The sequence below is a fragment of the Enoplosus armatus genome, chromosome 14 (assembly GCF_043641665.1).
Source record: "Enoplosus armatus isolate fEnoArm2 chromosome 14, fEnoArm2.hap1, whole genome shotgun sequence".
NCBI classification, from domain to species: domain Eukaryota; kingdom Metazoa; phylum Chordata; class Actinopteri; order Centrarchiformes; family Enoplosidae; genus Enoplosus; species Enoplosus armatus.
The window spans coordinates 2,200,869-2,225,000 of record NC_092193.1 but is presented as its reverse complement, the minus strand read 5'-3'; the positions used below and the strand labels follow the sequence as shown (position 1 = coordinate 2,225,000).

The window sequence follows — 24,132 nt, the reverse complement described above, 5'->3', positions numbered from 1 at the left end:
CCAAAGACACCTACTCTCCAAGAAGTCACTCACAACCAATATTGTCATTGAAGCATTTGCTGTAGGAATTGGAAGCCCTCTTTTAAACAATGGCAAGTGGAATCATGAACTCGAATCTTGAACCTTCGGTTGGTCAATTGTTTTATGCCGATTTGTCTTTTTGCATGTGTGTTCTTGTTTCTTCATTGTAAAACCGGTAAACAAATATGCATTTATTGCCGTCGTATCAGTGTCAGTATCTGATGAATGGGAGTCCAATATTCACTGTCTGATTAGCTCTAGTTTGGTCTCCATACAGTCTGCAGAAAAATATCTATTGATCAGAAGTGTTCATTAATGCAGATACAGCTAAATATAGTCTCTTAATTATAATTTAAATATTCCGTATAACACACACACACACACACACACACACACACACGCTGACGTCATTGACCTGAACCACAACAGAACCAGCAGCAGCTGAAGTCTGGAGCTGCTGCCAGTCAGAAAGAACTGGACTGAATGAAACAGGAAGTGTGGCGACTTTGTCTTTCACAATAAAAGGTATTTAAAAAAAGTACCATTACAGTCAGTTCTATTGAATTCAGTAAAATTCAAGCTGTTAATATTCCCCTTTAGGTGTGGGCTGTACTTTACTTCCATGGGTGTCAACTGGTCATGATGTAATTGGATGGTCTGACTTTAAAAAACAAAATCTTGACAAATGACTCACACTGCAGAGCATTTATGGATCTGCATCTGAAGTCACAATTACCAGATATAAATTCTGAGTCATCATGCCATTGATTTTTTCTTTAAAAGTTGGGAGATTTTCCACCATGTTTTACTTCAGATTTTCCACATGATAAACTACTGAAAATATAAAATGAGACATTTTTGGTTGTTGTTTTGGTCTGATCAAAACAGTAATGCAAGTATAACACACATTTTGCATATTCCTTACAAAATGACATATTTACTGTTTTCACATTTATATTTGTTTCAGGTTTATACTGGTGCTGAAAAGGTCAAACGATCCAGTATTTTACAAGAAAAAGGCAATTGTTAGTGAAAATGTTTGTGTTGAAGAGATATGTTTTTATTCCCTCCTAGCCTATTAATCTTGTAAACCCCGAGATTTATAGATTGTGACCCCTTTCAGGAGTCCTGACTCGAGGTTGGGAACCACTGCTCAAGGCTCCTGCTTTCCTGTGCAGACTTCAAGTTGTCGTTCCAACTTCAAATAAAAAAACACATTGTTAGATGCATTATATGTGGACCCCTAACCCTCCCGTTTATGCCCACAATTTTAACATTATAGTTACACCTAAGTTTCCCTTTTTCTATCATCCAACTGCAGACACAGTCACACTTCTTCCCAACGCAGTGGCCTTTATTTTGAAAACCCAGCACCGGAACTACTATCGTAAACCGTCCGGCCAACTTGACACCGATCTCTGCTGGAGGAGCGGAGCGGCAGAGCGGAGGGGCCCCGGTCGTTTTCCAATGCTAGGGAGCCGGGAAACAGGAACCGCGGGCGGCGGGGAGGCGGCTGCCGGGCCGCCGGGGCCGCTGGGCCAGGCACACCGCGGGGAGGAGACGCCTCCCGGCCGCGCAGGGTGTCGTCTCACCGGCCTGGTCAGCTGGAAGCAGAGACCGTGCAGGACTTCAGCCCTGTTTGCTGCAGCCAACACGGTGATCTGGTAGGCATCATGACGCAGGGATATCAGGCTGTTCTGGTAACACTGAGCTTCTGTTAATGACAAGGAGAATAGTTTGGATGTGGATTGACACCAAACGTCAGTAAAACATCATAATAATATCTGTTAATATAAGTTATATTAGCCTATGTGTTTTCTTTAAATCCCTTTCTCCTTCATCATTATTATAATAGGCTTATTTAATAGTATTTGAAAGGGAATACAATAACTCTCTGTTTCTAGTTATAACCATCAATATTGAACAAATTGGTATTGTTTATATCTTATGGTGTCAATGTGTTATTCCTGTGACATTGAAAAATCAGAGGTTTGTAAAGAGTTTACACATGTTTATGTGTTGTTTTAGTGGAGGCTATCGGATTATATTATTACAAAATTTGTTTGTGATGGTGCCTCAGCAAGGAATTTAGAAACACTGAGATCATGAGCCCAAATTCATCCAATCCAACTTACATTAATTTGACTTCATATTGTTATAACAAAACTCACTGGTTGTAATTTATGTGTAAATTTAGTTAATCAGTTAAGACCCCCCAAATTCCCAGAGACAACAGTGAGGACGTGTCCTGTGTGTCACTCCAGATGTAGTGTAGTGAAGTATCCATTCCAGTATTACTACAGTACTTCTCCATGAAGAACTCAAAGGGAAATGATAAGCCAGTATAATAAAGGTTCTTTTATATCACAAGCAATCAATTTGATACTGACTTATTTTGAGTAAGCGAAGAAGACAATTATGGAAATCACAGGACAAGAGAGGGTATCATTTATATTGAAATGATGAAAGAAATGCTGTAATATTCACATAATAAGTCCATTAGATGGATGGTAACAGTATTTAACTGTGAACGTGCATCTATACAGCAAAGAAATCTCTAAAATCTAAATATGAAAGTCTATTTAAAAAGACTTCGTCATTGATAAAAATAGAAAAAACGAATACAGTCTGGGCATTTTGGCCATATTCACAAATTCACTGAATATTGATCTGCTGTCAGTCCTCAAACATCAGTGTTGTCCTTCAACAAAGCCACGTCTGCCGAACAACACGATGCAGCGGTGTCTGATGGGAGCGAAACCTTTGTTTTGTGTCCCTTCAGGTTTGTGGCCTTCAGCTCTCTCCGAGCCTACAGCCTCGTGGCCGTCCTGCTGGCTCTGCTGGTCGTCACGGTGACCGCCAGAGACATCGCTCGGTCCAGATCCACAGGTAACATCCCTGGGGGGGGGGCAGTGTTACAGTGTGATCTATTCATCTATCTTATCCAACTGATTAATTGATTGATAAAGAAAATAATAGGCAGATTCATCGATAATTAAAAAAATCATCAGTTGCAACTAACAACAACCTAATTACTCTGGTGTTTGAACCTTCAGGTTAACATATTAAAACACATTTACATACTAATACTATAACATCAGTGACCAGGTTACACAGGTTCTCCGTACCCGAAGCCACAGTTTTGAACTTGTTATTTGTTGAAACCTGGGAACACGGACACGTTACTAAAGAGAAGCTCAAGAGGTTCGAAACAACCACATTCGTCATATAACCAGGAGCAATACTTTAAGCACTCTTTTTTACTTCAACAGTACTAATACATCTGCTCATATCTTTGCATTAACGGTCGTCAGAAAATGAATCAGCAGCTAATGTGTTAATCCAATAATTGTTAAAGTTTTCCAAGTAAAAACATCCAAACACGCTCTTGTTTAAACTCCTGAAATGTGAAAAGTTGCTTCTTTTCTTTGTCTCAACACATCAAACGAAACTGAATAACTTTAGGTTTTGCACTGATGGTCGGACAAAACAAGACACAGGAAGTGATGGTATTTAGAGCAAACTATGTAAGTTATATAATAGAATATTGGGCAGATTAGCCGCTAACTGAATGTCACTGGCAGCAGTTTATCCAAGCTGCTGGATGTGAGTCCAGCTCAGATGATCTCCCCCCTGACGAATAATGACGAGTCTGAGACGTTTCATGCTTACGGCAGATGGTTACTCATCAGCCTCACCATTGTTCACCGTTGCACTCTCATAATGTCAGTGATGTTCATAATGTCAGTGATGTTCATAATGTCACCAAAATGAAAACAAGATGAAATGTATCGCTGTAATTTTCTGTTATCCGGAGAAATGATGATGGTGTTTCATTTCTGTCTTCTGTCAGCACTTAGCTGTGGCTCTGACCCTTGTGCTCTTAATATTAGTGGATTGTAATGCTGCCAAACCAGAAAATGACGCCCTTAATGAACGCCCAGTAAAGGCAAAGTCCACTTTAACACTTACGTGTGTGTATATATACTGTACTTCTAGTTCCATTGATTTGTTTATTGTCTGTCTCCTCTTCCTGTGGACAGCCTGCATGTAATGCCACATCCCGATTTTTCCACTAGTTACAATTAAGTTGATCTCAAACATTAACAGTAAATGAAGGATTTTTTTTGTTGTCTGAACCTGAAATGTACAGAGCAAGACATTGTTCCACTGACGTTCAACCATAAGTTGGGAAATAATGACGATCTATGATAGAAGAGGCACAGACAGCAACGTGTGCAGTGTTGCGGCCGCAGTTTTCATGCAGCTGTAATCTACAGCATCTCAGGATGAGACAGTACAAGGAAGTGCATAATTCTCTCCTGTCCACATGCTTACTTTATACTTTACGCACCCTATTTATAATAAACATGGAATAAGTGGTTGTGAGCAGGTATACGGACGTTTTAAGTGTTTATGAATGTACAATATTTGTCAACAATTATAACTTCTCCTATGAAGTCATATTTTATATTCTTGCAACTGCCTTTTTGCTATAGTGTCATTCATTATGTTTATACAGCAGCCTCCACTTTCAGCTGTTACATTCATTAACACATATCTGCTTATAACTACATTGTAGTGTGTTATAACCCCTTTTTTCTTATTTGTATTATCCGTGTTACTCTCGTTGTTATGGCATTTTCCAGTGATGGGATGATGAATAATAGATTTCCTCTCTTCCACAGGAGCTCACTTATGGCGCAGCATGACAACAAGGTAGGACACTGAAGTGGATGTTTGTCCGTGTGTGTGTGTTCGGCGTGGTCAAGGCTCTAGCTTGGGTTAGCTTACTGGCTAATTTAATTGGCAAAGAAGAAACCTAATAGACTGCATCTTGCAGGCTTTAAAATATTAGTTTTTTTTAATAGAGAGGAGAAGTGAAGAGGAAGGAAGTATATATGAATAAAAATATTATTCATTTTCTAATAGACACTGCAGGTGACTGACAGTTGAAAATATCTGGATCTTTGATGAAAAGTCAATTACAAATTCCAAGGTGCATTTCAGTGAGAAACATCCAATCGCTGAGCTTAAAAGTCTGTTAAATGTGGCACTAAGGTAGAGCTGAAGCTAAAGATTAAGATTACAGATTCTGGGTCAACGTGGGATAAATTCAGCAGCTATGATGCCGTGTTTTGTTCCTTATTTCAACAACAAAGCATTCTGAATTTGCTTCTGCTCTGAATGTCTTCTTCTTCTGGATAATGTAGTATTTTAGAGCCTTTTGCCTCGAAAACTGACAGAAAAAAATACAATTTCTCACAAACAAAGTCAAGAAAAAAACAAACTGGCATCTCGTTCCTCTTTGTTACTCTATTATCAGGTAAAGCTGTGGTTCGGAGGCTCCGCCCACTCATGGTTGATATGAACAATGAGATTGTTTTTGCCTTCAGATCAACTCTGGCAATGTGAAATGTTTCTAAATCTAAAACTCTGATCCGCTACATACTGGTGACTTTTAAAGATTTCTTCCTCTTCAATGTGACTCCTGCCTCGCTGATGCAGTCTAAACGTGTGTCGAGTCAAACTGGATGCACAGATGTGATGAACGTGCATCCTGTCTGAGGCTGCACTTCATCTCAGATCTGCACTGGCCTGTTGAGAAGCTGATTGGTCTCACATGACTGTGTAATCTAAGCGTCTCTGAGACTGAACCATGTGACGGCTCAAACGCTAAAACGTTCAGTTCACAAACTCACCTTGAGACACGCAAGTGTTAACATGAAAGATTAGTCCATTAGCTACGATGGAGTGTTATTTTGAGAACAAAGTCGTAATATTACCAGATTTTATTACTTTGTCGTAGTGGACAGGTGAGAGCAGTCTGTCTGTGCCAAATGAGTGACGTGGATGACCTGAAGTTATAGGTTTCACCAAGAAGCACCTTATTAGCAAAGAATTAGGGTAATGAAATAAAACCAGATACATAGTCGGGAAGTGATTAATGCCCAGTGGGCTTTATGACCCTTTGAAAATGAAAGGCAGTCCAAACGTTAGGTAGGCGGTGTGTTGCTCTTTATCGGAGGCAGGGAAGACGTCAACAAGGCGTACATTTGCCCAACCAACTGTCGATGAATCACAAAAGAATCAATAGATCAAACAGTAATTAAAGTAATCATTAGCTGTTTATATATATATATACACAGTGCTGTGAAAAAGTATTTGCCCCCTTCCTGATTTCTTATTTTTTTGCATATTTGTCACACTTAAATGTTTCAGATCATCAAACAAATTTTAATATTAGACAAAGACAACCAGAGTAAATACAAAACGCAGTTTTTAAATGATGATTTCATTTTATTAAGGGAAAAAAGCTATCCAAACCTACCTGGCCCTGTGTGAAAAAGTAATTGCCCCCTAGACCTAATAACTGGTTGTGCCACCCTCGGCGGCAACAACTGCAATCAAGCGTTTGTGATAACTGGCAATGAGTCTTTTACATCACTGTGGAGGAATTTTGGCCCGCTCTTCTTTGCAAAATTGTTTTAATTCAGCCACATTGGAGGGTTTTCGAGCATGAACGGCCTGTTTAAGGTCATGCCACAGCATCTCAATTGGATTTAAGTCCGGACTTTGACTAGGCCACTCCAAAACCTTCATTTTGTTTTTTTTAAGCCATTCAGAGGTGGACTTGCTGGTGTTTCGGATCATTGTCCTGCTGCATAACCCAAGGGCGCTTGAGCTTGAGGTCTCGAACTGATGGCCGGACATTCTCCTTCAGGATTTTCTGGTAGAGAGCAGAATTCATGGTTCCATCAATTATGGCAAGTTGTCCAGGTCCTGAAGCAGCAAAGCAGCCCCAGACCGTCACACTACCACCACCACGTTTGACTGTTGGTATGATATTCTTTTTATGAAATGCTGTGTTACTTTTACACCAGATGTAACGGGACGCACACCTTCCAAAAAGTTCAACTTTTGTCTAGTCAGTCCACAGAATATTTTCCCAAAAGTCATCAAGATGTTTTTTGGCAAATGTGAGACAAGCCTGTTCTTTTTGGTCAGCAGTGGTTTTCGCCTTGGAACTCTCCCATGGATGCCATTTCTGCCCAGTCTCTTTCTTATTGTTGAATCATGGACACTGACCTTAACTGAGGCCAGTGAGGCCTGCAGTTCTTTAGATGTTGTTCTTGGTTCTTTTGCGACCTCCTGGATGAGTCGTCGATGCACTCGTGAAGTAATTTTGGTAGGCCGGCCCCCCCTGGGAAGGTTCACCACTGTTCCAAGTTTTCTCCATTTGTGGATAATGGCTCTCACAGTGGTTCGCTGGAGTCTCAAAGCCTTAGAAATGGCTTTGTAACCCTTTCCAGACTGATAGCTGTCAGTGACTTTGTTTCTCATCTGTTCTTGAACTTCTTTAGACCTCGGCATGATGTTTTGCTTTTTGAGATCTTTCAGCCTGCTTCATTTTGTCAGACAGGTTCTATTTAAGTGATTTCTTGATTCAGCAGGTCTGGCAGTAATCAGGCCTGGGTGTGGCTAGTGAAATTGAACTCAGCTTTCCAAAAAATGTGGTTAATCACAGTTAATTCATGATTTAACAAGGGGGGGCAATTACTTTTTCACATAGGGCCAGGTAGGTTTGGATAGTTTTTTCCCCTTAATAAATGAAATCATCATTTAAAAACTGCATTTTGTATTTACTCTGGTTGTCTTTGTCTTATATTAAAATTTGTTTGATGATCTGAAACATTTAAGTGTGACAAATATGCAAAAATATAAGAAATCAGGAAGGGGGCAAATACTTTTTCACAGCACTGTATATGTACATACATGTACATACTATGAGCAGTGCTGCATTCATGCCCTTAGATAACTCCCTCTTACTGATACTGTGTTCAGAGCATGTTCAATAGATGAATGCATATATGTTGACGTGTGTTTGATGCTTTTTATGAACAGGCTACATTCATGATTCAGTCACATCTGATCTAATTTCACGCATGCTGCAGCGGCTTGTGAGGAACTGGTTTTCAGTCAAGTTGTTCCAAGTTTTTACTTTTTCGGACAGATAACAGAGAACTGGGTATTTAGCCTCAAAAATATAAATAATGCTAAATGTGCCACCCTCATATTTAACATCTACGAAACAAACAACACATTTATAGTCCCTGTTTCTTGGTGGATTTTACACACCGTCATCATTTCTCTTGTGTTGTTGTGTCTCTGTGTGTTTGTCATCCTGTCAGAATCCTCACATTTGAACTTTTACCACTTGGTGGAGCCTGAGCACATCCAGTTTGTTCAGGTGACAAAGTGAAAGACTTCAGAAACCCCACACATAACCTTAAACAGCAGAGTGAGCGCAGACTCAAAATGTTGCTTTGGGTGGGGTAATGTTTAGCTCATATGCAGCTGATTTATATTTAGGTTCATTACTTTTCAAAAAAACTTGAAAAACAGCTGTTTGACATATCAATCTCAACTCAAGGTCCACTTACTAGCTTTTTCCCATGGTCTAGAAGACCATAATAAGAGACTATGATAGTTTATTGAACCCTGTGAGTCTTGTTGTCACAGTTTCACAGTTGTTTACCTGAAAGGCAATCTGTTGTCTTCAACCTTTATTGGAAGTCAGCTGGCTGCACAGCTGTGCACCTGCACGCACAGTGAGCGCAGGAGGATTATAATTTCCATATCTGTAAAAACCTCTTTGTAATAATGCTTTGAAAATGCTTATACAAGTATTTATTATTAATATCATTATTATAAGAACAGATACACAACAACCTGCTCAGAATGAATATATGTTGCTCTTGTACTTGATAAACGGTCCGTGTCGCTGTAATTTCTGACCCATTTGGCCGACTCAGTCTGGAGTGTGGCTGAGTGGTGGAGGTGATGGGGGGGGGTCACATCGGTCGCCTGGTTCACACTCCTGCCCTCATTTTGAAAGTAATTGTGTGTGTATGTGTGTGTTGGGGGGGGGGGTTGTCCGTTACGCGATGCAGCTGCCGGCCCTGAAGGCTCGGGGGGATTCAGTGGAGGTGACAGGGATTTGTGGGCGCCAGGCTGGATGCAACACATCTGAGTTATATAACTGACAGTGGGGGGGGGGGGGGGGGGGGGGTCCAGGTCAGGGGCGACTCACAGGGTGTCTGGGTATAAAGACACACAAACCCCAGCTGGGTTTCTATCTCACAATAAGAACAATAATCAGAGGGAGATGAGTTAAAGATGGCGTCAGTATTGATAAAGTCTTCAGAATGGTTTCTGTAATAAAGTTAATTCAAAAAGAGCAGTTGTCAGTTTTATTAGGCCTACTTTCTCATATGGGGCTCATTTCTTCATAAGACAAAAGACCACACAATGAAGTTACAATGGTGGAAAAAAAAAGTGTACGTTGTCTTAGCAAAGCTCCTTTGTCTTCAAACAATGTGAGTTTCATAAGGAGTGCACCCGGCTGTCTTATCCTTCGTCCTTCTAAGTTTTCTAATTTATCTCTGTGCACCAAAGGTCCCTGATCAGATTCAAACCGGGGACGTTGTGGTTTATGCCGCATGCATCTCAGCCCCCAGGCCGCTGTGACATTTGGCCAGCAGGGTGGGATTGTGTTGTTGTCACCTGCTGTTGTCTGTCAGAGGTGTCTTGTGGGTAATTGTACATCAGGCTCAGAGCAAGTCTCAGTCGAAGGCTTAGCTGCTGACCCAAAATACGAGCCGACAGCTGGGATGTTTGAACCAACAGGGTCCCTCCCTGTTGTGACTGTGTGTGTGTGTGTGATGAAGGTAAACATAGCAAGTTTCGTTTAGTTTTCATTTCTTCGTCATGTCAAACATCTGGTCCGCTAAGACATACGTCTTACCGTACCTACAGTTTATCCTGATAAACTCTCATCTCCCAGACTTTCTCCAAGTAACTAACTTATCCAAATGTTTCATATGTGAACAGCCAACTCAGTCTTTGTGCATCATCCATATTTACAAAATCAATACGTGCTTTTATTTTACTAAACAAAGTGAAAAGGGCAACAGTAAACAAAATGGAGCTCATTTTCTATATCAGTCAAATATGCTTTTCTTCTTCCAGATCTGGTAAAATACCAGGTCTCAGCTGCTTTTTACATAAATTATATGCAACACATTTCTCAGTACCACCTTCACTTTTTATCACCCTAAATGCTAAAAGTTTTGTTTTAGTCCGTATATCATAAGTGCATTGCTTTTTTTACTGAGCAAACACAGATTCTCTGAACAAACAAACATTCATCTCTTGACCAAGAGCCAATCATATAAATATCTTCAGCCTACTTTCTTCCATATCAAGTAACCGATTCCATAACTGAGCTATACATATCTTCCATATATATATCTATCTATACATAGATATATATAGACAGATATTGACAGTGTTTTCTATTTTAGATCAGCCAATGAATCTTCTCTGTTTTATAGGTCAACAAAGTGTCACAGAAGATGGTTCGCATCCTGTTTCCTCCCAAAGCTGGTTTCTTTTAGCCATCTTGATCTGTCTCTTTTAGTAGTTCCAGTAGTTTTTGTATTTGACTAAACCTCGACCGCAGAGGTGGCTCACTAGAAAACAGTCATTTGAATACATTATTTTACTTACTCATTCTGGAAAAAACTATGTTGTTGACTTGTTGGATTGTGATTGTTTTTCTTTGTTCTTAGGTTTCAGGAAAGTTAGATCCTGATTTAAATAAATGATGTCACTATAACCTGCATCACTGAAAACACATATAGAGCTTGATCATCATCTTTAACCATGAATATGAAAAAGACCAGACATTCCTACACGTGGACGAACGTCACCTGACTTTAAATGGATCTGGTGTTTTGTGGCTTCGAGGAAAAGCTCGCTGTGCTGCTGTTTGTTCCCACAACAAACACAAAGTGTCTTAAGAGTTGTGAAACCTGAGCGCAGTGTGTGTGTGTGTGTGTGTGTGTGTGTGATTACTGTGTGTGACTCAGCTGTTTCTCCACTGACGGAACTGATTCAGAGGTGTGACATGAAGCAGTCGAGCCAATCAGATCACTTGACACGGTGGGGGTGTGCGTCAGAGCGAACCCTCTGATTGGACGGAGGTCGACTGGTGGAAAACAACACAACAAACCAGCCACAAGTGTTTCATCACAGTCAAATGACGTCATCAAGTCATACATAAACAAGAGTCATGGTGTCAAAATCTTTTTCATCTTAAAATGGTTGTAAATTGAAATGTGTTTGACCAAGTGGTTCATCTTTAAGAAAATATTTACTGAAAAATGTGTCACAAAATATAAACAATATTAAACTATTTTCTAATTTGCAGATTAAAGTTTACAACCTGCTGACAATCGTTATCGTACATATAGTAAGCACCAACAAGCTGATGTAAGTGAGTGGCTCCATGAAAAGAGCTCATTGGTTTTCTGAAGATAGAAACAAGCTTTTAATATGGAGGATTTACATTTCTCTCTCCTGAGGCAAATAATGTACCTTTATAGTGAAATTCAACACATGTCTACATCCATCGATAAACCGTTTTGATTTTATTTTTTATAATTTTTAAGTTCTTCCTTCTGCATCTGGAAAACATTGCAGCGTCACACTTGAGCTGTCTGATCCTACGTAGACAGAATGACTGTAACTGTGCTGATTGAAGTGGTGGCGGAAACTGACGGAAAGATTTTGAAATATCAGCCAACGCTTTGGCTAGTTGTTTTGTGGTAATCTCCAATTCTGGATCAGTTTATTCTCCTGTTTAATGTCCTGTTTACTGAACATTATGTTTGCCGTAAAACGAACCCTGGACCATCTGCGCAGCATCTGAGAGCTAGAACTTTGTGCAGTTTCCAAGAAAGTATATGTGTGGTAACGTCCACTGCTATACCATCATCCATACCTCATGTTTCACATATTTTAGAAAATCAAGTATTTATTTGTTTATTCTAGTGCAGTGAGTCTGTTCTCTGATTTTTCACTTTTCTTTGGAAGTAGTTCAGTTTGTAGGACTATATAAATATACGTAGATATAGACAGAAGTGAAGGGAAATATGTTTATTAGCTTTGTATTTATCACCCTGATTTTAAAGTAGTATCAATCTTCTCATCTAACTCTCACTAATTTAACTCTATTTACCTAAATGTGAAACTTTTTCAACGACTGTTGTTTAGGAAACACCATCATCAACATAGAAACAACGTTGTCACTGACACAAGAGGAGGTGTGTTTGGGAGGTTGGTGGTGTTGGTGGGGTGGTGTTGGTGGAGGGTGTTGCTGTGTCTACCCCCCCTCCCCAACCCCATCCCTCTGTCCTCCTGATGGCAGTAGGAATGTAGTGTGACCGAGTTATTTTTAGCCGAGGCCGCTTGAAATACTCCAACCAGGGCTTCATTGAGGATAAACACAAGCTGCTCTCGCGCCGTGCGGCACGTAAAACCTCGAACCTGAGTTTGGCTCGAACCTGAGTTTGTGCCGCCGTTTTTTTGCTGCAAAGACAATTTCTAGCTGTCTCTTGCTTCTTGCCTCGCCAAAGTATCATCTCGAATATCCAGTAACTGGCTGCCTTTAATAGTGTCGTCAAACCTTGTGAAGGTACCTGAAGCTCTTGAGATGTCTCCTGAAGACCGTGGGGCAGGACTGAGGTATGACTGGAGCTGCGTGTGTTCTAGTTAGGAAAGTAGGGAAGACTTCTTTTGTTTCTTTAAAGGGTCTGTCCACCCAAATCACAAAAAATTATATCTTGGTTTTGAGATTTATGCCTCAGAGATTTCTTCCACTACAAATCAATGGATGTAAATGGAAATTTGTTCGTGGTGCTTAAAGAATTGAACATTTTGAAACAAACCAACTGAAGAAATAGTTCTGGAAAGAGAAGTGGTAACTGAGAAAATGCTTCATTTTGGTGTTTTTGGTGAACTGAACCTTTTGACACGACTCACATAGTGGATTGCAATCTTGTTCTTGTTTGTGCAATCTGTGTTTGACGTACGTACTTTATGACCTCAACTCATGTCGAGGGAAGTTGGTTCACGCAAAAAAAACATATATATTGTTATTTATACGTACCTATAAAAACGTATACGCATTTAACTCTCAATTTCAAACGGCCTAAACAGATCAACAACACGAACAACACGACTTGGATGTACTTGGAAAGCAGTATGCGTCATTGCGTCATCGCTCCCCATTTGTCCATAACACTGGCGTCTTATATTACCTGTAGCTTTTGGCTTTGAGTCTTGGGCAGACACATGCAGACTGGCCTTTTGCGAAGGCATTAACTGTAAATTTGACCAGCCGAGGACTTTTCTCACTCCATTAATGTCAGCTCACTCTATATGAGGCTGTACGCAGAACATAAACAGGTATTAGTTGTCAGAGTCAGGGATTCTGTGGTATACACCCGCACAGACAGGTGGGTAAACATATTTACGCCCCCCTCCTTCCTAATCACAAGTGACGAGCTGAGATGTTTTTGCCGCCATTCCTCGCATTGTTTGTCTTGCTCTATTTTTAAAGCGCCGTCACCGGGCTTGTTAGAGGCTCAGACATGCTGCTCCCTGTGTGTTTTCAGAGATTACTGATTGGGTAAAAAGTGATATCGGCCCGACAGCTGCTCATGTGCTGCCGCCACCCTCCTCCCCCTCCTGCCGCCCTCTGACGTGACAAGTTCTCTGTTGAAAGTTGGACATTTTTCTGTTGGAGTGATGAAGTCTTCAGACTATGGTGAAAAAAAACCTTCTTGACGGATTGATTGACACACCGGTGGTGTAGGTCAGTGGTGGTCTGTAATGATCTGGAATGAAACATGATATCTTCGCTTCTCAGTATCCGAAGTGTTCGTGGAGCGCAGACGTGTGACAGAGGGGCTGAAAAATGTCCTGATCACAGTAAATATTTGTCTCTGATTGGCCGCCTTTTGTCCATTCAGATTGTACCAAATTCACACTATCTTACCAGATGTTGTAGTTTTATTTTAAATGGGGTTTCTCATTTCTGAACGTGGCCAAACTTTCATCCGTCCATGGCTTTAAACCCTGTCACCTCTTCCACACTCCAGGTGATCTGTGATGTGGTGAAACTGTGAAGACTTTCCAGGGAGACGTCTCTCTTTCGTGGAACAGGGAAATGCTTATTCCGTCCATCCCTTACTCCACTTCACAGTATCGCTGTCACATGTTCGACCCATCATGTTTCCCTTGAAAACAGCCTCCTGCTGGGGGCATGTGCCTGGAAGTCGAGAGGGGAGCAGCGGGTTGACCTTTAGTCGTAAGGGTTATGTGAGACAAGGCTGGATGTTTGGGTCAGGTGGGAGGGGTGGTGGGTGTATATGAGATACTGTAGCTTCTCGTGGCCTCGCGTGCTCGTTCCTGGCTGCCTAGCCGATACATGATGTAAGATAACATTCAGGGTTCCCAGAGAATAAATTGTAATGACTTTGGTGATTATTTGGCTAAATATCTCAACATCTACGAGATCGATCGGCACAAAGTTTTCTACAGACATTTATGGTCCCCAGACGATGGACGTTAATGACTTTGGTGATCCCCTGACTTTTCCTCAGCGCTGATTTGGGCTGAAGACTACAATATTGAAAATGCTTTACGCTACATTAGCTACTTCTAGCACAACACACCCAGATTTGTACAGTGAATCGAGTCAAGTTGCATTGTGGGTAACGTAGGTTTTGAAAAGGAAGAGTAGAAACTGTGCATTACGAGTCTGACAATGTAACAGGAGTGCAATCTAAATCTAAATCTGAGGGCATTTAAATCTTCTTTGCCAACATATCAAAGCTGGATGACCCTGACAGGTTAATCAACTACTAGCTTTCAAGTAATTTTTTATCTTAACTCTAATTGTTTTTGCAGTTGGTGGCTTGGTATGCAGAAAAGTTTAGTTTAATGTCGTGTTTGTGAGGCAGTGAGATAAAGCTGAATATGGAGTTAAACAGCTGTGTGTGGGGAGGAAAACTGACCAGGGGAAAGAGTGTTGCTTAACAGGATTTCCGTCATTGCCAACAAGCTGCCAACAGATGCTAATTTCCACCATTTTGAATGCCAAAACTTTTCCTTCAGAGCTGCCAGCGGGAGAGATAAATCTGGAATGTGTCAGAAACACCACATTAAATCTGATCTCTTCCTGGAAATGTAAATAATGCACTTTGTTCCACAAACAATTCTATGTTAGGTGGCACTTTGATAACAGCTGACTGGGATCTAAGTTAGTTAGTTAATTGGCTTCATATGTTTAGACTCCGCACAAAAGCAATATTATGGGATATAAATATCAGTCACTTTGAAATAGCTGGTGTGCTTGGAATGTGCAATAATAAATCATATAAAACCTAAAAAACAGTTTAGGAAAATCTTTAAATTCAGATCACTTTACAGTCATTATATCATATATAGTGGTTAACTCACTTTGGAACATATTACCTGTCCTTCTTAGGGAGAAACAATCACATCACACTGGACCTCTTCACTATGCTAACACCCCCTGAAAGACCACAGTCACACATCGTCCAATTAGCACAGGAACCTCACAGCTGTGTTAACCAGATCTCCATGGTGATTTCACACCAGCTGTTTCCACGGCAGCTGCTTTCACACGACATGTAGTTTCCATCCTCTGTTGGACTTAGATTTAGTACTTTGTCATTTAATCTGCTGAAGGCTGTTGAGGCAGTTACCTTGTCCACTGTTACATTGTCAGGTTGAGTCATTTGGTTTGATCGGTAAACATAATGCTGTATGTTGTTCTTGAATGCTAACAAATTAATATTTGTTTTATCTTTTGTTACTGTACAGTGGTAGATGCAATGACTAAACCCGTCACAGCTAGTCAGAACAGACGCCAGCTAAGAGAGGGAGCAGGACTCTGGTTGCCTAAAAATCTATTTATTGCGCATGACCTACACATGAGCCACCTGTGTGCCTTTTATAGCAGTTTTATGTGAAGTGAGCACGAGGGCTGATAGTAGAGCTTAAACAGGAGGTGATTTTTGGGAACCCTCAAGCTGGAGGGGAAAGTTTCATACCTTACCAGGTGGCCCAGAATTCCCGGCGGTGCCACAGCATGGAAAGCACTCTCACATTCCCGTACCATCTGCCACCTGTCCGTTTAGTCATCTTGCCCGTTATATTGTCGGCTTCTTAATTTAGACCATGACATTTGCGTTGGACTGGCTTTTTTCTTGGACTAAATTTCATCAATGATGAATCAGCGTAGTTTTCAGAGGCAACACGTAACTCTTTTCAGCCTGTAAGGTTCAGTCTCATCGCTTTCATCAGCAGTGTTTCTGGAGAGTGAAGGTTGGACTTACATTCATCAGGTGGCCAGAAATGGCTCCAAATGCATGATAACGTTGCCGTGTATCTGCTGGACGTGTGAATAAGCAATTATTAGTGATGATATGTCAGTGTTGTGTTTACAGCTTGTTACTGCTGGCCAAAAAAAATCTGTTTTAAATAACAAGATGGTCTCTATGAGTCGGCCAATGCCTGTTGTGTCAGACAGTCTGTATGCTCAACTGTCCACCTGACCTCCTCCCCGAGACTTTTAGCGGCGACACGCACTGTCAAGGTGAGTTACCATGATGATGACTGACAGTGCTTCTGCCTGTCTTTTCTTGTAGCTGGGAGATCATTGACTCAGGCCAGGACAGCCGGTCTGGGACTGGACCTCAGCTCAGCGACTCCCTCAAACTCTTCCTCCAGGAGACGTCGGCTTTCAAACAGCAAAACCCAGGCAAGGTGAGGCAGAGGCAGCAGACGACCCGGACGAACCTCAGCTGTAGCTGAGTTACCGCAATAAAGCGGAGAATGCATGTGTTTGTACATAGAGATTTCATCACAGCAGGTTCAGGAAGTGATGGACCTGTCCCGGCTTTTAAACTGGAATAAATAGTCCAAAGAAGCCTGTTTCTGACAATGTTTCAAGAATTAATCCATGCAGTTGTCGAAATTTGATCCACAATATATTGGAGACACGTGGTGAGGCTGCATTCATCAGCTCTAAATGCACTTATAGCAAAATTACATTCGGTTTGTGTTTTTCTAAATTCTTTTATGCCATTTGACCATCAGCTCCATCAGATAAGGCAGGAGCTGGCCATCCTGCTCGATGACATTTTTATAAAACAATTCCTCCACGACCAGGGTGACCATGTGATCATTCGCTGCATTTTAAAGGAATAGTTCAACATTTAAGGAAAATGCTTATTTGCTTTGAGAAGTTCGACAGTAGACAGACAGTAGAAAAGAACTACATCAGTCATTCTCTTTGCTCTCTTTCTCTTCCAGTTTTGCCTGCTGGTTTGCAGTTTTTGCACCTTCTTTGCTGTCTTAGGACGCTACATTCCAGGGATCGTTATCTCGTATATTCTAGGTGAGTAAACTCAAGTTTTGCACATGAAGAGACCATTTCTATCATGCTAAAGAAAATGATTTACATGCTTAGACTAGCATATCCAGTACAGCTGCAGGGTGGCTGCATGTTTGTTATCCTGGTTTTGGTTTAGTTGGAAGCTAAGATATAAACTTTGTCCATCTAGCTCACTGTGCTCATTGTCTTTGTTTTGGTCAGCAGTAGTGACGCAAAGATATGATTCCACAGTAACTTCATAGAAAGCATCAATTTATTCTTTCTGCCACTGGAAGGGTTAGGGTTAGTACTCATAATAATGGTGACTATCTTTAAGGAGTCATGACACTTAAATGAGAGCTATAACTGTGTGTCATCAGCATAACAATGATGAGAGATATCAAAGCACTGCTTTTATGGCAAACCAACAGTAATTTTCCCTTATTTTGGTGGTGGGTGACCCCTCTCTGCAGTGCTGGGCGTTTTCCTGTGGCCTCTGATTTCATCTCACGAGGTTGGTTTGTGGCTGGAGCCAGTTCTGCAGAAGCTGGACTTTGGCATCGGGGAGTTCCTTCAGAAAATCAAGGAGAACCATGGTAACTATGAAACATGTCATTATGTTATATGTTTTCATTATGTTAGTGCTAAACATTATAGAGATCACACGTTAGTGAAATAATTTTTGTCCTCTATTTATTCCAAACGAACTGAAAATGTTAAAAAAACATAAATCTCTCTTGCATTTTATCACGTAGCAATACTAGTATTACAGATATTTAAACATAAAAATATTTTATATTATGCCTTTACAGTAATGTAAAGTTGTTTTCTTATATTAAGATATATCACTAAAAAGGCCAGTAAGTGTGTGGTTCATTTAACTTTTTAACCCTTTCATGGAAACCCTTTGCTGCTAACAGAGGGTAGACAAGACATCAGGGTCTATAACTTTTGAGGATCAATAGGGTTAGGGTTAGGTGATTTTTCTTTACTTTTTGTATCCAATATTGAATTAGAAAACGAAATCAGTCGCATTCATGTTTCCTTCCTTTCAGAGAGGAGAATCATGCAGGCTCAGACTGAGAGAGAGGGCATCGAGTCGGACCTCTCATCCATGTTTCCCAAGGTTGGCTGATCATCTCATCTCAACCTGATTATGCCCCTGTGGACCGACAGGGTCCAGTTAAAGCTAATTCAGGACACATGATCCACATCAGCATCAAGGCCAAAAAGATGCTCTTAAAGCCAAACACCTGGTTACAGATTAGATTCACTGAGCGAGTTTCCCTCAAAAGTCTCAAGATTTGGATTCTTTATATCAGTGGTTCCCAACCTTTTTCTTAAGGGACCCCAATTTTACCTTTGTATATACACTGACGACCCCCACACACATAAATAAGGGAAAAGTAGCCTACTTCTTTTGAAATATCTTTATTTATTCATTTGTATGACATTCTGAATAGACTATTTCCTGTGTTTAAGACCATTTTTCCTTGTATTTTTAGGAACACAGCTCTATGTCTGTATTATGATTTCCTATTAATTTCACTATCACACATACGTTTTAATAGTCAAGCAGCCTGGCTGTATAATAAATAAATAAAGATTTTAACTTCTGAAATAACCCTTAAATTTAGTTGTCTTCTTCACAGAAATTAATTAATGCATGTATATTATATTTTATATATATAAATATTCTTACACTTTTAAATGAAGAGGCCTTCATGACACCACATGGAGCTTTGGCGACCCCTGATGGGGGTCAGGACCCCCAGGTTGGGAAGCACTGCTTTATATCATCATTTTATAAATGAAGTAATGCAGATGGATGAGTCATCATACTAGCAGGACTTTAAGTCCCTGTTTTTTCACAGTAATGTACAAAAAGGTGTGAATGTACATTTATTGCAGTTTTAAATCGATGATTTCTGCCTGTTGTTTGCACTCTAAAATCTGACGTCTCCATGTGTTTCCCTCCTGCAGCTCGACTCCACAGTGTGTAAGGAAATGTCTGTATCGGACACAGAGGTGTCTGACGTGACGTGGACGGACAACGGTACTTTCAACCTGTCAGAAGGACACACACCGCAGACTGAGAACTCAGAGGGTACGTTTGTCAGCTGAACACCGTCCTACAGATGGACGCTGTGCTTTAAAATGAAGATATTGGATTTCAAGAGTGGAGGTTTAGAAACATAGACGCACATCAGTTTAATGGTTGTGGCTGTGGGGGTTCACATATTGAGTTGTTTTAGCAAACAAGACAAACAAAATCTCACACTCTTACAAACATATGAACATCTATAAGTTCTCCTCCACACACTCATATCTTATTACTGTATGCTTTTAATGTCAAGCACAATGAGCTTACTGCTTTATCTTCTGTTTTATCAATATCCAGTTTTTATGCACTCAACTTTCTGTCTGTTCATCCTTCACAGTATCAGTAATGTAGAATATAATAAATGACCAGCTTTTTAAAAACTCTTTCTTTTTACCTCAACCTCACAGACCTGGACAGAGAGGAAGCGTTTACTGGTGGCCTTCCAGAGTTCCCCTCACTTGACAACGGCGCAACAACTAATGGCGACGACGACGACGACCTCAGCCTCGGCCTTCCCTCGCCTCCACCTCAGCCCCATCAGCCAATCAAATCCAAGCATACGCCCTGTCCTCACAAAGACCAAGCTGTCGACAAAGCCCTCGAATTAGTCAACCAGATGGCGGGCGACGCCATCGCCGCCGCTGTCACAGCCGCCATCCAGGAGAGAATAGAAGCAGCGGTCGGCTTCACGGCGCTGCGCGAAGACTCGGGGCGGTCAAGACTCCCAGAGTCCACCAGGCTGCTGGAGCTGGCTGAGGAGTCGGACAGCGAAGTGGAGGACTTTGAGCTGCTGGACCAGTCGGAGCTGGAGCAACTGGAGGGGGAGCTGGGGCTGGGAGAGGAGAAGGCCCAGGCCAAAGAGGAAGCTCAAGTCAAGAGTGACAAGCCGGCCTCTTCTGGATTCTTCTCCAAACTCCTGAGACGCCAGTGATTGATGAAAAGTGCGGCCGGCGGGGGAGGACGACGGGTTACAGAGGACACGTGGAGGGGAGATGGGGGTGTTCTGGTCACAGAGGACTGTTGGAAGTTGTGAGAAAACAATGTTTCCATTTATCTTTTTCCTGTAGAGCCAACATCAACATTTCAAAACTGATTTGTCAAATATGGAGGTGGATGTCCCTTTAATCAGAATCGTCCTAGCCTCATGCCGAGATCAGACTACACCATATCAGCCAGATAAAGGCCTGACGCGACGCGCGTGGGGGGGCGAAAATGAGGGCTGTGTGTCACTATTGCTTATTTTATCCTGTGTGGCATGTGATAGTGGAAGACAACTGATGCAGCATCTGGGACGCCTCACAACCAAAAGACGGCCGCGTCATTCCTTCTCTCGCCCAGTTCGACAACACCTACGACATGGAGCGTGCTTTTGCCTGCATATTTATTTATTTAACTTTTTAAATAATCTTTTTTAACATTTATTTAGTTCCTTGTTGTGCTCAGAGTAGATTTGATTAGCCTACTGGCCAGGTCACGAGTCTTATATTCAGCTGTCTGACACAGTGACCTTTCTGAACTATATCGTGCGGTCTGATCCTGGCATCAAAGCTTGTTGATGGTTCAGTGACTAAGGGCCTATTGCTCTGGTTACATTTGTCTTTTCAAAGCAACTTTTATCACCTGATCACGTTTGATTGATGAACATCTGTGACTGTAACTGGCATCTGTAACTGTTGTATAAACAGTAAATGAATGGCTGATAACAGCACAACAGAGCTGTAACCCTAAATAATGACATCAAGTATTACACACATGAACAAATCCTCACAGGCAGGTTCAATACTGTTTCAAATGCACGCAGACGTAGAGCTTGAAAGTTTACTCTTGACCTTGAAAAATCCTTAACTCAAGGTGACTTACTTAAGTTCTCAGCTTTCAGCCACATCTCGTGGCCTTGTGGCGGGTAGAGTTTGATCAGTTGTCAAGGAGAGTGGAAATAAAGTATTTACAAATAAATACATGTAAATGGTCCTTATACCTGCTTACATCTCAATTATATTTAATAACTATATATTGCTTATGAATGATTAATGTGGGGCTCAAGTTAACATTTGTCCTGAACGTCCCCCTGGACTGGACGAACAGTATTCAAAACAACAACCTCTGAGTAAGACGATAAGTAACAAGTGCATTTCTTAAAACACTTCCGAACAATATGAAACTCACACTGAATATGCAAAAACGCGTCGACTTAAATGTTCCCAAACTGACGTTTGCCCTAATTATAATCCAAACGTTAATAGATCCTAAAATTATATTGAAAAGAAGTATAACTGCGGCACAATGAATATTCTACCGTGTGATAAAACTTCCTCTTGAATATTATTAATGTATATCACAACTCTGCAGCCACCGCAGCTATAATGTAGACAGCTCACAGGACACCCATCACTCACTTTGCTGCTGAATTGATTCATCCAACTACATTACCCAGAATTCCACAGACATCAAATCGAATGACAATCACGAGGCATCAAAACACCTTTAATGCTCAAAATACTGCTGGTTACTAGTATAATACTGGTTGGATTGTTGACTATGAGAATTAAAAAGTAGGAAACGTTTTTGTATTATTATTATTTTCTTTTTTAATTTTATATGTATGCTTTTTTTTTTCATTAAACATTTACATAGTCGAGGGACTTTTATTTTATTACAACATGCAGCAGGTCTCAAAATACTATGCATGGAAATATTTTGAGGCATGAATATACTTATCTAGTGCTTCAAGGCCATGAACCTCACGTGGCTTATTGTGGGAACTAGTCAAGATTGAAACTACATTTTGATTTTCACATGTCAGATGATCATCGTTGTCGTAATTTAAAACACTTATCAGACTCATAGTTTGCTGTAGTTCACCTTCAGCTCAGAGGCTCAGTCGACATTCGCTGGATGTTTTTCAGAGAAGTCTCTCCCAGCAAAGACAGATTCAGGCTTTAGAGTTACATTCCTGCAGCGCCGCTGCACGAAACTCTCAGTGAAAAAGGAGTTCCAGCCTCAGGGGCGTCTTCATCACTAAGACGAGTGAGAAATTGCCCGTTTAAAGCTGCATTAAGCAAATGTTGACCGATGGGGGGCAGAAATATTCCAAAGTAAACTCAACTCACGCAGTGACCATTTAGCTCAGAATCAGAATCAGAAATACTTTATTGATCCCCGGGGGGGAAATTATACAAGCTTATCAAGTTGTTACAGCAAATGTGTTAGCAAACAACTGCCTGCTTACACATGTGGTGATGATATATCCATCTACACATCAACAGATGAAATCTGATGCTGAACTAAAGATCTGAGACCTACGCTGTAGGTGATGTCACGACACAGGTGGTACTTGGTGCATGTTCTGTTGTTTGGTCGAGGGAACTGAATTCCCACTAAGCCTTATGGCTGTACAGCTACTAACAGGCCACAACATACCTGAATGCCTTGATTGCCAAAACAGAGCTGTGTTGATGAAACTCAAGGGTCCAGGGGTTGAAGCGCTGTCTGAGGACCTTTGACAGCCAGACTCAGAAACAGACCCGATCCTAAATGTGGTCCGGCTGAACAAACCACCAACTTCACACCTCGCAGTTAACACCTCACACTCTCTGCAGTGATGATGGCGCACCACGATCAGAGCTGATAGGGTCGGCTTAAACCCACTTGGGTATTAGACCAGACCTGCAGCCGTAGAACGGGAATATAAATGGGACCCGGCTGGACTCAAGTCCCCGGGCAAGTCTTGGCAACTAGGAACCAAGTGAACCCATGAAGACCTCCGCTCCACACGTCATAGGATGATCTGAAATTAGACACACAATGAAGTAAATTTAGTTTTAGTACACTGAAAGTAGTAAAATGCTATGAGACTACAAATTTCCATTTGCACCTTAATTATTATTTAATGATGCACCCGCGTAGGACAGTCTGCTGTCTCAACGAATGAAGATGAAGATCGACTGAACTGTTTCTTTAACATGCCTTGTACACTAAGTGATTTTATAATAAAGACACACAGAAATGTATAATGTATCCTCTTGAATTAATCATATAATGCCTTGTATTAGCATAACTCTAAAGGTGATAATAGAAATATTTGTTTTTCAGTACGTAAGAGGACTTTTTAGTGGCTGCAGTTAATTTCTAGCTCACGTGTAATAACAGTATAAAACAAAGAAATGTTCCAACCTCTGAATAACAGTTCAGGCAGGTTCAGGCTTCACTAAATAAAGACATTTTTAAATATTTAATAAAACTGTTGAAATGATTAATGTTTTTCATTTACCTTGTGTATGATGGTGGATTCCACGCAGTTGTCTAACAGTGAGAAATCCTTAGAACCTAGTACAAAAACATGGTGGGTCAGAACCAAACTGCATTAACGAAATGTACTTTTATGTAATTAAACTCAAGAATGTCAATAAAATGTTGTAACGCAGTCTGTAGTTTCATTTATCATTAGTCATTTCTTTGACCGCAGTGTGTGTTTGTGAAAGCAGCTATTGTGAACATGTATTACTTGATTTAAGGACAGGGTTAGGGTTAGGCATAGGTTAGGATCAGTCTCTAGGGAATGCATTTAAGTCAACACAATGTCCCTTTAAGTAATAAAAACAAGTTTTTGCGTGTGTGTGGTAAGATGTAACAAAGTACGTTTATTAAAATATTTTACTTTAAGTGCAACCTTGAGGTCCTTGTACTTAAATCC

At 40.8% G+C, this 24,132-nt stretch overlaps 1 protein-coding gene across 1 annotated transcript; it reads left to right on the top strand.

Moving 5' to 3' along the window:
- Positions 1-1,488: 1,488 nt before the first annotated feature.
- Positions 1,489-20,370, top strand: retreg1 (reticulophagy regulator 1). The gene is made up of 9 exons (XM_070918678.1): positions 1,489-1,685; positions 2,804-2,910; positions 4,710-4,740; positions 16,608-16,725; positions 17,275-17,359; positions 17,809-17,931; positions 18,391-18,461; positions 19,319-19,442; positions 19,847-20,370. Exons 1-9 carry the CDS (start codon positions 1,489-1,491, stop codon positions 20,368-20,370), a joined length of 1,380 nt encoding a protein of 459 aa, XP_070774779.1.
- Positions 20,371-24,132: the final 3,762 nt, after the last annotated feature.